Source organism: Arachis hypogaea, chromosome 3, assembly GCF_003086295.3.
Source record: "Arachis hypogaea cultivar Tifrunner chromosome 3, arahy.Tifrunner.gnm2.J5K5, whole genome shotgun sequence".
NCBI lineage: Eukaryota > Viridiplantae > Streptophyta > Magnoliopsida > Fabales > Fabaceae > Arachis > Arachis hypogaea.
In genome coordinates, this window is record NC_092038.1 from 126,905,201 (window position 1) to 126,918,649 (window position 13,449).

At 33.1% G+C, this 13,449-nt stretch overlaps 2 protein-coding genes across 5 annotated transcripts; one reads left to right on the top strand and one right to left on the bottom strand.

The window, feature by feature from the left end:
* Nucleotides 1-3,173: 3,173 nt before the first annotated feature.
* LOC112791398 (uncharacterized) lies at nucleotides 3,174-10,609 on the bottom strand. Of its 4 annotated transcripts, XM_072230150.1 has the most exons (10): nucleotides 10,091-10,609; nucleotides 8,595-8,669; nucleotides 7,195-7,275; nucleotides 6,903-6,984; nucleotides 5,818-5,921; nucleotides 5,273-5,645; nucleotides 4,923-5,156; nucleotides 4,422-4,637; nucleotides 4,208-4,300; nucleotides 3,174-4,118 (listed from the first exon to the last, which is right to left on the bottom strand). In XM_072230150.1, exons 7-10 carry the CDS (start codon nucleotides 4,929-4,931, stop codon nucleotides 4,032-4,034), a joined length of 405 nt encoding a protein of 134 aa, XP_072086251.1. In that variant the 5' UTR covers nucleotides 4,932-5,156; nucleotides 5,273-5,645; nucleotides 5,818-5,921; nucleotides 6,903-6,984; nucleotides 7,195-7,275; nucleotides 8,595-8,669; nucleotides 10,091-10,609; the 3' UTR covers nucleotides 3,174-4,031. The 4 variants fall into 4 exon arrangements, 1 of the variants encoding a protein (XP_072086251.1); XR_003197206.3 differs by lacking the exons at nucleotides 3,174-4,118; nucleotides 4,208-4,300 and having other exon boundaries at nucleotides 5,848-5,921; XR_011878884.1 differs by lacking the exons at nucleotides 3,174-4,118; nucleotides 4,208-4,300.
* Nucleotides 10,610-12,313: 1,704 nt separating this feature from the next.
* On the top strand, nucleotides 12,314-13,330 carry LOC140183592 (uncharacterized). The gene has a single exon (XM_072232051.1). It carries the CDS (start codon nucleotides 12,314-12,316, stop codon nucleotides 13,328-13,330), a length of 1,017 nt encoding a protein of 338 aa, XP_072088152.1.
* Nucleotides 13,331-13,449: the final 119 nt, after the last annotated feature.

Here is a 13,449-nt window from a genome sequence, read left to right on the forward strand (position 1 = left end):
GTTCTTCTTCCTCTTCCTCTTCTTCTTCTTTTCTTTCGTTTCTTGCCTTCTCTTTCTCCTTCTTCTTCTTCTTGCTGCACGTTCTTCTTCCTCTTTCTGTTCTTCTTCTTCATTTACGTGCTTTTCTCTCTGTTTTCTTTTTTTGTTATTCTCGATTTCCATTTTTTTTACATCAAGCTCTGAAATCATTTTTGAAGAAGAAGAAGCAGCAGAAGATGAGGAGGAGACAGAGAAAGAGTTCTGAAATATGCATAAGGTGTACTTCAACGAATTTTGGGTGTATTTCTTAAATCCTTTGGGTGTATTTTTGTAATCCTTTGGGTGTATTTCTGTAATCCTTTGGGTGAATTCCTGTAACCGTTTGGGTATATTTCTGTAATTCTTTGGGTGTATTTCTGTAATTGTTTGAGTGTATTTCTGAAATTCCATTATCTTCAAATTTGGCAAGAAAATTATTTTCATGGAGGAAGAAGAAGAAGAGTCGTTCATAATGCATGGTGAGTAGCGCGCTTTGGAAACAGGAAGTTATTGAATAACGTGCATTTTATTTACTCTTAAATGTGAAAGTGTGTAATACGTTAATTAAGTGTAATGCGTGTGTTTTATTGAACTTGTAAGACTTGTAAGTCAAAAAAACTTGTATATGTAGCAAGCCTCAAAATTTTATTTATATATAACTAGATATAAGTTACTTTATCCAATTAAAAATAATGCCGCCAACTTTACACGTTAGTTATATGAATTAAGAATATAACTTTAGAGTCCTGCTAGGGAGTCAATGAACTATTTATATAATATGTATAATGGGCTATTGAGTTACAAAATGAACATCACTCATTGAATCTAAAATTCTAATACCATGTCATAATATCACTCATCCCAAAAATTTCAGCTAATAAAAAAAATAATACTAATAATTATATCTCTAATATTTTTTAAACCTCTATTATATACATTATATAAATATTCTATTGACTCCTTATACTTTTCCATAATGTTAATATCATACAAATTAAATGCCAATGCAATTCTGTACTCCTTTTTGTGGCGGACAGGCGGAGCGCGCTTGCTCCCTAAATCAAAACTAGTATACATATGTAAATATTAAAAGAAAAATAATGAGACTCACACTTATAAAATTATTAAATCATACAATATATACAAAATTTTAATTACCACAATAATAAATATTTTAAATTACAAGAACTGTTGAATTTTGATGTTGCAATGCAATTTGCTCAACTACTACACAACACACTTAATAATACAAGCTATATATATAAAAGATGGATATTATATAAAAATTTTATAATTATTTTTATATAAAAATATTTTTTATTTTTAGACGATAAATTGTATTGTTAGATTTTGATATTTATAAAAATTTATTCACTACAACAAAAACGCCATTTAGCAGCGGTTCTTGGAGCCGTTTAGCGGCGGTTTTGAACCGCCGCAGAACATTTCGCGGCGGTTCCTGCTAACGCCGGAAGATAGGGCGCGGCAAAACGGATTGCGGCGGTTTTAATCAACCGCTGGAATAACCGCCGCAAAATGCCATTTAGGTTTAGCGGCGGTTATTAACTGCCGCAGTATGTGAAGGGAATTGCTATTATCCAATTTGCGGCGGTTACAAACCGCCACTAAATGGCGGACGGAAAAAATTTTATGGTGTTGCGGCGGTTTCAAAACCGCCGCCAAATTCAAATTTTCCATTAAAATTTAAAATTTTCTATTATTTTACCTATTTTGACAAAGAGTGTTTATTAAACCTTAATTTTTTTACTTTTTAACTAATTTAAACCAAGTAAAACAGATCAATTAACATAACAAACCAAATTAAAGTTATGCAAAAATAACATATATAACGAAATTGTCATAATATCATCCAAAATAAAGTAAATATGCTCAAGTTGGATAAAATAAGCCTAACATACTAAACCAACTTAAATGTAAAAGGTATCCAAGACCATTAATTGAAATTCAAAGTTTTTGTTGCGGGTCGTGGTTTCCAGATGAAGATGGCCCTACGCATGACGAGTCCGGTGTACCGCCCACAAAAGCCAGCTCTTCAGCAATCTCAACTGGCAAATTGCCTCCTAACTGTTGGATTACATATCCCAAGACCTTATGTATTGATTGTCTCTTCGCCCGCTCTTCTTCTAGCTTAGCCGTCAATTCTGCAATCATCCTCTTATCCTCTGCATTGGACTCTGCAGAACCCGATGGTATTCCAGCAGCGTTACCAAAGATTTGGGTGGGACATGGTCCAGCACCTAGGGCACGAACTCGTCCTGGGTGCTCCTTTTCGAGAACTTGTGCTAACGAGTCATTCTGTGAAAGTTGCTTAGAGGATCCATCCTGCCTCTCAACATTTGAAATTGCTTCCTAAAAATATACAGCATTGGAAAGGAAGAAGTTAACAGTAGCACGATATATACAGTAAGCTATATATTGCTTCAAATTTTCAAACATGACTTACTGATAAACGAGATTTAGCATGTCGATTTAGAATTCAATGATGAATATGATCGTGAGTATAGTCTAATCGACACTTAAACTTCGCACCAAACAATCCTACAATCTATAACCGAGAGTACTAGTCTCCCGAGTCGTCCTTCCTTGAAATTGCTAGAGTGTGCATCTTATTGATTAGGAAGCCTTGTTATGATTCTTTGAAGGTTTTAGCAAAATAGAAAACAAACAATCAATCCTTAAAAGACTTGGCGTAGGGTTGGCATTAGAAATTCTATCCTTATAGTTCCTTCAATGATGACAACAATTAGGCCTTGCTTCATTTAGTTAACCCCTAGGTATAGAGGAAAGTCAAATGAGAGTAATCAACTTGAGTCACAAGTCCTAGCCTTACCTTATGGAAATCTAGCTTTAGTGTACTCCAAGTCAATTAGCAATCCCTAACTCCAAATCAACAATTGACACAACTATTCAACTTCTTCTAATGGCCCAAACCCTATGCCAAGTAAGAAACTTTTACTCCATAACTAGTGTTGGCATTTTATCAAACATTTGATGAGCAAGAGTGAAAATCATAGTAAAATTGAGAAGAAAGTAGAATTAAAAGTATTTCAACACAAGGAACTAACAACAATTAACAAAGAACAACAATGGAAATGAGATTCTAAAGGAATTGATTAAATCCAAAACTACAAAATTGAATCTATGATCTATGAGAATTGAGCAGTTACAAACACTAATTGAGATTGGAGAAGAAGATCTATGACATGAAAAAAATGAATTGAGAATTGCAATGGATCTCACCAAAGAGTGAATGAAAATTCAGAAATTGGATGAAGATGAACCCTAATGAGAGCTTGGAATCTCTCTCCTTCTCCAAGAGTGTAACTAACTATCTTCCAAAAATATCCAGAATCTAGAAAATAAGCTAAAAATTCCTTTAACCCTTGTTCCTTTGGTCTTCTTAAGCTTTTCCCGCCAGGGCACTTCCCCAAAATGGGATTCCCAACTGCCTCCACGCCCAAGTCACGTGGCTCTTTTAAAAAAATCACATTCGAACATCGGCGCGCACGCGCAATGTACGCGTGCGCGCCACCAGGGCATCTTGTAATGTGCGCGGAGGCGTAATGTACGCGTGCGCGCCCACGAAGATCATGGCCTAGCCGCTACGCAAGCCGGCTCGTGGCTTGGCTCTTGGCTTCGACTTCTAACTGCTCAATCCACGCGGAGGCGTCAAGTGCGCGCACGCGCTCATGCTGAGATTTCCAAAGTTCAATTCTCATGCTCCCTTCCTTTGCACCCGTCATCCTTCTCTCTTCCGGTCTATCCCTGCCCTATATTCTGAAACCACTTAACACACAGGTCACGGCATCGAATGGCACCAAGAGAAGATTAGAAATGTATCTAATTTAGTGCAAAATAAGCATATTTTCATCCATGAGGCAAAATTAGGAAAGGAACACAAAGTCTTGTATTTTCATATAGAAAGCGTGTGGAATTATTGATAAAACCCCTGAAATCAACACAAGATAAACCCTCAAAATGGGGTATATCACTTACACTAACAACATGCGCATCGGGGTGGATATACGAGTCATGATAAACAACTCTCCTCTACCAACGGGCCTTCCTTGCTCTCTCTCCTATATCATTGATATTGACACAATTTAGTAAACAACAATATTTTTCAAGAAGCTTAATCGAAATCTTAATGCAAATGATGACTTATTACCACTTCGTCTTTTTTTCGTGCCAAGGTTTTGGAGCCCCCAGTATGTGTGTAAACTTGCTTGCTCCGATTTAAAGTGTTCTGTTCACACTTTTTCTATGAACAAGTAACAAAACAAATGCAAATGAGAAAGATATGATGAATATCAAATGTAAGGGAATTACTATATATACACATGTTTTTTTATGTGGAAATAATAAAATATACCAAGGCTTACCTGCGTTTCTTCATTCAGGCGATAGTCAATGAACTTTTTCCAATCATTTTTGTCTATTCCTTTCGGGTGATGCCGAAGATTTTCCTCATAAGTCCTTATTTGTTTGTAACACCTATGAAACAAGTGGTGTCTTGAATCCTTCCAGTTCTTTCCTATCATCTTCAAAATATCACGCTTTATTTTTCCTCCAGCATCGTCCTCATAGTAAAAGACCCGCTGCAACCCATTTACATTGTCATTAACGAGGACCAACAAACAAGTATAAGAGTGATATATTTAAGACATGCCACAACAATTACAGGCTAATTTAAATTATTGAAGTATGACCCTCAAATCCAGTAGAAGCAGTCGCAATTATGTATAAATGAGAAGCGATTAAATGATGATGTGACAAACACAATATGAAAATTTTACTAACTAATTAAATTACCCATGCAAACGACCTAAAAAGAAAAAACCAAAAACTAAAATTGCTTAAATTGTAGAAGCTTAAAGTTCTACCTTAAGCATGTTGTACGCATGATCCCTCTTTGCTTTGCTCACCAGCTTCCAACTTTCTAAGTATATGGGGAACTGGGAATAATCCGCACCCAAATTCCCTATGAAACCACTTAGTAATCCTGCTGCCTGACCAATCGGTTGCAGCTAACTGTTAAATGGGAGTACTATCTTCGTATTAGAAGGGAGGGCTATAGCCTCCTTCACACTCAGCTTAGAAACTTTTCTGACACCGTCCTTTAAGAAGTGTATGGGAAACAAAATTAATCTCTAATCATTGCACAAAAGAAAAATAGAAGTAAAGGACTATACAGATCACTATTTACCAAAATGGGAGGAAAAAAAATGTTTACCGATAACAGTAACTTCCCAGGAATCTGTATCTTTAGCTTTCTTGTTGTTATGCTGACCTTCGACTTCTTGGGCAGCAAACAAGTCGTCGATGTGGTCATGAAATGATGGAACTTCATCCGCCTCTAGGTCGTAATCCTCATCCGCTAATTCATGATCAGCCACTTCCGCGCGATGCCGAGTCTCTGTGTTGTCTGTTGGAGTTTGAAGGTCATCAGCAGTACTCGATTGTGCATTCCTATGGTCGATGCGCGATGCACGAAACGGTTCATTCATACGGGTTACCGGAGCTCTATTAGCTGAGGATGATATCGGAGGAACCCTATCACGTGTTTCCTCCCGTGATGTCTGAGCTCCTCTAGTCGTGGTCCCAACCTTAACGCAATGTGAAACTATTTAGAATTATATCTTAGAGAACGAATTAATATTGAGAATTATTTTATTTCTTAAACTAGTAATTTTGCCGGGAGAAAAATTAATGCGGTTCGATGAGTCAACTGAAGGACATATTTAATTTTCACTAAAGGTTACGTCAAGAAAACTTAACCACAAACACTAACTGTTGTCTCTTCAGTACCGTCATTAATTCTGGCATCTTTCGGGGGTTCCCGTATAATATTGTACCTTGGTTTCCTAGGCATCCTTAAAAACCTGTATATAAAACAATATTAGTAGACAAATTATATTAATATTAGATAGTGTTCTTACCTACAATTCCACATATATAGATAGTATTAATATTTACTGTATACAGTATTTCCTACTTTTGTTCTATATATGAAGCCAAACGAGGCAGAGACCAAAATGAAGAAACAACCTTAAATAATAAATTATGAAAGAATGTAAGAAGCATAGTATTAAGAAAAGAATAATGGAGAAATAGTAATACAAATAATTTTAAATTATTTACTATATCAACAGTCATCAGACCTTAGTTATAATATGAGAGAACAGACTCAAGTAATCTAAACTCAAGTAATCTAAACTAACAAATTCGGTACCCGTTAACCAATTTTTTCACATAAGTGTTATTTTTTAATTTAATAATTTAATAATATATTTTTAATTTATATTTTTAAATATTAATACCACATTACTGACTAAAACTAATATATTCTACTAATTTTCTAATATTGTGAGTGTTTTGAATTTTCTACTAAAACTAATATATTCTAATTATCACATTCTCCTTCATTCTAGCCTGTTCGTGATCTTTTCCTTCAAGTTCAGGCCCTGTCTACCCCTTTGTAGATTTTTTTATTCCAAAATTCGTTCTAGCAAACATTAAATTCAAGTTACAAGAGTGAGGCACTAAGTATTATTAATTAATTCATTGACCCCCTAATATTTCTTTCCATTTTTAAAGCTAGTATCTAATCACTGTCATTTAGAATTGCTTACCGATAAGATCCCCTGTGTTAATGATCTTAACTTGCTTGCAAAGAGTACCCAACAACACAAAAAGAAAAGAATAGAAAAACACACAAGAATAAAATCTGAAGTTTTGTCCTTGCTTTAGATGTTTATATTTAATAATAATCATGATTCATGACTTATTGTAAAAAGGGATGAGAGATAATATTAGACGAAAAAGAAAAGACATAAATAATTAGGAAGACATTAACGATTAACCTGTCTACGTCACTTGCAGGTAAATATTAAGATCTTGATCCACTTCTTCTCCGAACCTCTTCCCCCAAAATGAAACAAGGCGCTGCACAATGGCAGGGAATGTCAAACAATGAGGAGTAAGATCTCATCAAAACACAAGCACAGTAGAAACACTACATGTTCCTATAACCCTGCCACCAAAAACCATACCGAAATACAAAAGCTTCCTTCTAGTAAAGTCATAGGAGAAATTAGTCATAGATGGTGAACTGAATCTAAATATGATTTAACAAGTGAGAAGAAAGAAACAGACCTTGGTTACACTCAGATCTTGTGGTTTCGTGAGGGTGCCTTGAAGTGTACACTGAGGAGTGCGCAACCCAGATTGGTTCAACTGATGAACAGAAAGTTCAAATCAATCTCTTCAATACAAATTCCTCCAACTAACATGTCCTCTAACTAAACTGACTAATAAATATCAAATTAGTAAATGAGAAATTTATATTGATCAGCTTAATTTCCAGAACATATTACATATACTTTGATCTCATCTAGACTATAATATGTTATAACAGAATAGAACTAGTAACTGAAAGTATAACTAACTAACTTACAACTACCTTAAATAACTAACTGTCTATCTATCTATTTGTAATAAATATTAAGATCTTGTTCTTCTCCTACAGATGCACAAACAAGATGCAAGTTCACACATCAAAGTATTCCAATCAAACAGTGCTCGAGCATTGCCATCTCTTAAGTCTTAACCAACAATAATACTGTTTTATTTGTTTTATCTATTTACTTAAAAATTTTGGTACGGATAAAAGAATAAAAAATTTATGAACCACTATAAACCTATAGCAATTTATGAATAAAAAAAACTAAAAGACAGTTGATGTTTCCCTAATTAGAATACTAATAAGAGCTTTAATCCTCCTTTATCTCTACTTTTCCTCCTTAATCTGTGTGATATGTTTGGCATTCGCTATCTTGGCTTTTTCATTGTGCACTAAAATATTACATATGCTTTAGTTTCTTAGTTCACTGTTAAATGTTATGTTGCCTTTTACTTATGGTGTTTAAAAGTATTTATTTAATTTATTGAAAAAAGTTAAAATAAAAATTAATATTTAATTTTAAAAGTATAAAAATAAATAATTATTAAATATTTAAATTTTAACATAAAAAAATAAATTAAATAAAATTAGATACTACCATAAAATTCACTCCGCATATTATACATTTAAAGTATATTTTCCTTCATGATAATATAATTATATTAAATTTATACATTAGAAAAACTTAAATAATACATAGTTTGAATATAAATACATAGTTTGAATTGGTGATTTGCTTTTTGTGTATATATATTCGTTATAATAATATATGATGATACTTTGGTTTGATATAGTTTGAAGATTATTCGATCAAACAAGACAATGAATGAATGAAAAAATAAAGTGTGGGCATTTAAGTATACATGAACTAAAAAGATAGATTCCAATTTTCTTCATGACATTATGTATATACACTAATAAAAAACATCAGAGCTCACTTTCTCACACAAAGGAGCCAACTTTCACAATATGGGTTTTGGAAAGACCTTTGTTAAAAAAGTTAGACCCTTTTGTTTTCCTTCAGAAAGCTAAAACCCTTTTCCCATGAAATTAGACTGAAGAAGAAGATGAAGATGACGAAGAAGAAGCTTACCTTATAAACGAGCTACAAACAGGCGAACAAGGAAACAAGGTTTCTCATTGATCTTCTTTCAATGCAAACATATCGCTGGAAGAATGAAAGAAAGAGGGAAAAACAATTTTACGAATGAACAAAAAGAAAACGAACCAGTAGTATTTTTTATATAAAAAAAATCGAAATTTTGGGGTTTACGTATACAACAGAAAACGAGAAAAAATGGGATCAGATCACAACACCGTTTGACAATCAGATTTAACTTAATCAATTCAAAAGTTTGTTAGAGTATTTTCAAATCACTTTTAAATTTCTGTTATGCAATCAGATCACAACACCGTTTGACAATCAGATTTAACTTAATCAATTCAAATAGTTTGTTAGAGTATTTTCAAATCACTTTTAAATTTCTGTTATGCAATCAGATCACAACACCGTTTGACAATCAGATTTAACTTAATCAATTTAAATAGTTTGTTAGAGTATTTTCAAATCACTTTTAAATTTCTATTATGCAATGTACATGTTCCTTAGTCGTTGCACCAAATATGTTATTAAGTTACCATATTAACTTAAACAAGTTAACCATTGTATCTTTATAAAAGTAAAATGTACCACCTGCATAATTTAAGTGGAGGTAAACGGTTAGGATAACATAAAAATAGAGAACTTTATGGGAATTTCAAAAGTTTGTTGAGATAATCAGTTATAAAAATATGTGATTCTCAAATGTTATAAACGTGCTTATTCAACTAAATAAATTTCACTGAAAAGCAATACAATCAGTTTACACAAGTTCAGCACTTAATCATTTCTGAAGCCACATTCACCTATCTGGTTCTCCTCTACTTGGGTTTCTCTGTAAATATTTTTATACATGCTACTTTGAGATGTTTCACATTAAATTGTTTTTATATCTCATGATGAACCTCGGTTTTTGTTTTTCAGTTTGTTGAACTCCTTAATTATCACACCAATAGCTAGTTATATGGATCTTCAACCAGGTAAGTCACATTGTTTGTGTATGTCTCATGTATGTACTATTTGAACCCTCTTTTTATTCTTTTTCTAATTTCAGTCTAAATCAAAATAAACAGCATTTGAAAAATTAAATTTTTAACCCAAAAAAATATACAACTAAAAAACATGTTAACAATAGCATATAAAATTTAACCAAATTCACAAGATGTCATACAATTCAGATTCAGTACCTTACCCAACAGCTCAAATAGTATTATTAGCAACAAATCAACATAATAAAACAAGCAAGAGATCAAAATCAAATTCAATAAATTGTGCTTAATGCCGACTAGATAACCAGAGAAACACAAGAAAAAACAATCAACAATACTATTAGAGCAATCTCAGCAACTCAGAATAGTCAGATATTAACAAAATCTCGGCAACAGTATATCAGTGAGCCACCCCAGCAACTCAACCAATAATTTAGAAGTGTTAAAAACAGATCAACAAAACAAGAACAAACAAACTTAAGAAGCAGTCTTTAATCTAACCAGATGAAGGGTCAGAGAGAGAAAGAGCCGGTTTGATGGCGACAAAGAGAGAGATTCATGGCAACGGCGAGTAGAAGTAAGACCTCGACGGCGACGGTGAGGAGAAGTGAGACCTCGGCGGTGATGGCGAGGAGAAGAGATACCTCGGCGGTGACGGCGAGGAGAGGAGAGAGCTCGGCGGTGACGATGAGGAGAACAAAAAACTCGACGCCGGGGACGACAATAGATAACTCCACAGCGGCGGTGGTGACGAATCTTCAATCCTGGCTCCGATGACCAGACGACGCCAACCACTACAGAAAGAAAGCACTGGGAGATGATAAAACGAGGCGGTGGAGCATGACTGTGGAGGTGCGATGGTTGTGGTGAGCAATGGTTGCAATACGGGGATAAGAGAGGGCGGCGGTTACTAGGGTTTGTTTCGTTGTTATTTCATTTTTTAGCTAAGAAGAGAGGTGAGTCGGGTCTTGGGAGGAGCAGGGGCTTGCGGGTCTCTCCTTAGGTTTAAGTTTCTTTATTTTTTTTTAATAAAAATCAAAAAGGGCGCCGTTTAAGAAAAATTTCCCAAACCAGGCAAACTAAAATCAGTGGGAGAAATTAAGTGTAACATTTCACAAAATTAATAATTTATTCTTATAAGTAATGTACGTTATTAGTAATTTCTATTACATAATACATATGAATAATTAATAATTATAAATTAATAATGTTTATTATTCTAATAAATAGCTATTACTATATTTATAATACCTATAAATATATGACAATCATAAAATCTATAAATATAATAATTATATAAATAAATTACAATAATTATTAATCAAATTATTATAATAATTGCTTATAATAGCTCTAATTTATAATAACAGTTGTAAATATTTATAGAGATATTAATATCCTCATAAATAATTATAAATAATATCCTTATTAGTAAACATAATATCATAACAATAAACATAATTTATTTTATAAGATTTATTATAAATATTATAAGTATTAATATCCTTATTAATATAATTATAGATATTATAATGATTTTAATTTATTATAATAATTGCTTATGATGTATAACTGTCGAAATATCCGTTTAGTAATTTATAACATATAATATTATTATATTATAAGGATAATTTAATATTAATAGTATTACTTATTATATTAATTAGTATATGGTATACTAATTAGTAACAAAGATTCTAAAACGGCACAGAGCGTAAGATTTGATGAGAGTATTCATAAGAAGTAATAAAATATATTATTTTATATGTTATTTTTAATTTAATGTATAAATATTAATTTTTATTAGAAAAAATTATAACAGACTAAAATATAATTTTATAAAAAATATTATATAAAAAATATACTAAAAAGAAGTATTAAAACCGATTAAATATATTAAAAACTAATATTATAAATTAATATTATATTTTTTTAGTAATATACTAATTCTCTATCTAAAGGTGATTTTAACTAATATTATCCAAACAAATTCATTTTATCAAAATCAATTTTAGTATAGAATTGCCAAACATAAATTATGTTGGCACAAACTCACTTCTATCCAAAATCAATTTTACAAGATCACTTTCATTCAAAATCCAGTTTGACCAACTCTAATTAAAAATGGTATTTAACATAAAAACGTATAATGTTTGATAATCAACTAATGCACCATATATCTAAATTAAGACTGTAAAGGAGCTTTTATTCCAAATTAAAAAGTGGCTGAGAATAAAATATAATTTATTGATTTGAATTTATAATTTCTTGTAACATAAAATTTGAAATCATTATTGGATTGTAATATCTAATTTTTTTTAATGATAGTTAATATAAAACCAAAACAATTTCAACCAAGTTGCATGACACCTACACAATAATTTAGTTAAAACAAGTAGAAGTAATGACATATTTAATAAAGACATTAGTTACACGGTGTTCACTTTAAGGTAGACTCACAGAAACTTTAAATTTCATATCAACTGTAATTTGCTAAAACTAAGTTGCTAGCTAAAATTATATCGTCATAATTATGATGGATGCATATTTTTACCAGTTTGTCTTCTCATATCTCGTACGTCACTAATAATTAGTTCGATATATTTTGATACTATACTAGATATTGATAAAACCTGGATTTCAAAGTCACGGGGTAGTGTGGAATATAGGCAAGGACTGAACACTTTTTTAGACTTTGCGTTTTCGAATGCATCCTCTGATGGTATGATAAAGTGTCCATGTCCTAAATGCGGGTTTCAACTTATGCAAACAAGAGAGGAGGCATACGACCATCTGTTGTTACGACCATTTCTCCCTGTATATACTATTTGGGTGCGTCATGGTGAGAAGCCGGTTGAAGAGAGGCCTGGATTGGGACGAGAAGATGAAAATCTGATATCCCAAGTGAATCAAATGCACCAAATGGTCAACGATGCATTCAACTTCACGATACAAAATGGGAGTGAGGACATCACAACAATCGAGCATGCAGAAGATGATGAAGACGTGTTACCGAGCTTGTATGAAGGTCCAAGTCGCGTGGCGCAGGATTTTAACGATCTACTGTCAGATGGAGAGCAGGAGTTATATCCCGGATGCTCAAAGTACTCCAAATTATCGTTTTTAGTTAAGCTTTATCATATCAAGTGTATGTGCAGTGTGAGTGATAAGGCAATAACAATGATTCTTGACTTGCTGCGCGACGCATTCGAACAAGCAAAACTCCCAAAGACAGTGTATGAAGCTAGGAAGACTATAAGAAAGCTGGGTATTGAATACACCAAGATAGATGCTTGTCCAAATGACTGTATGTTGTATCGAGGTGATGATGAGAACCTGACTAGGTGCAAGAAATGTGGATGTTCAAGATGGAAGCAGAAGCCTAAAAAGGGATCTATTATTAGGCTCAACGTACCAGTAAAGAGAAAAGGAAAACCTATAGCAGCCAAGAGTCTTCGTTACTTTCCCCTCATACCACGACTGCAGCGGTTATTCATGTGCAGCAAGACATCGAGTGATATGTTATGGCATAAACAGGCGTCTAATAACGATGGTTTCCTTAGGCATCCAAGGGACGCTGAAGCATGGAAAAAGTTTGATGCAAAGTATACTAATTTTTCCGCGGATCCGCGCAATGTTTGCCTAGCCTTGGCGAGCGATGGATTTAATCCCTTTGGGAATATGAGCACAAAGTACTCCATCTGGCCTGTGATTCTTATTCCGTATAATTTACCACCCTGAATTTGCATGAAGCAGACATCTTTCATTCTATCCACGCTTATTCTTGGGCCGAAAATGCCGGGTAACGACATAGATGTTTATTTGCAGCCTTTGATAGATTAGTTGAAGCAATTATGGGA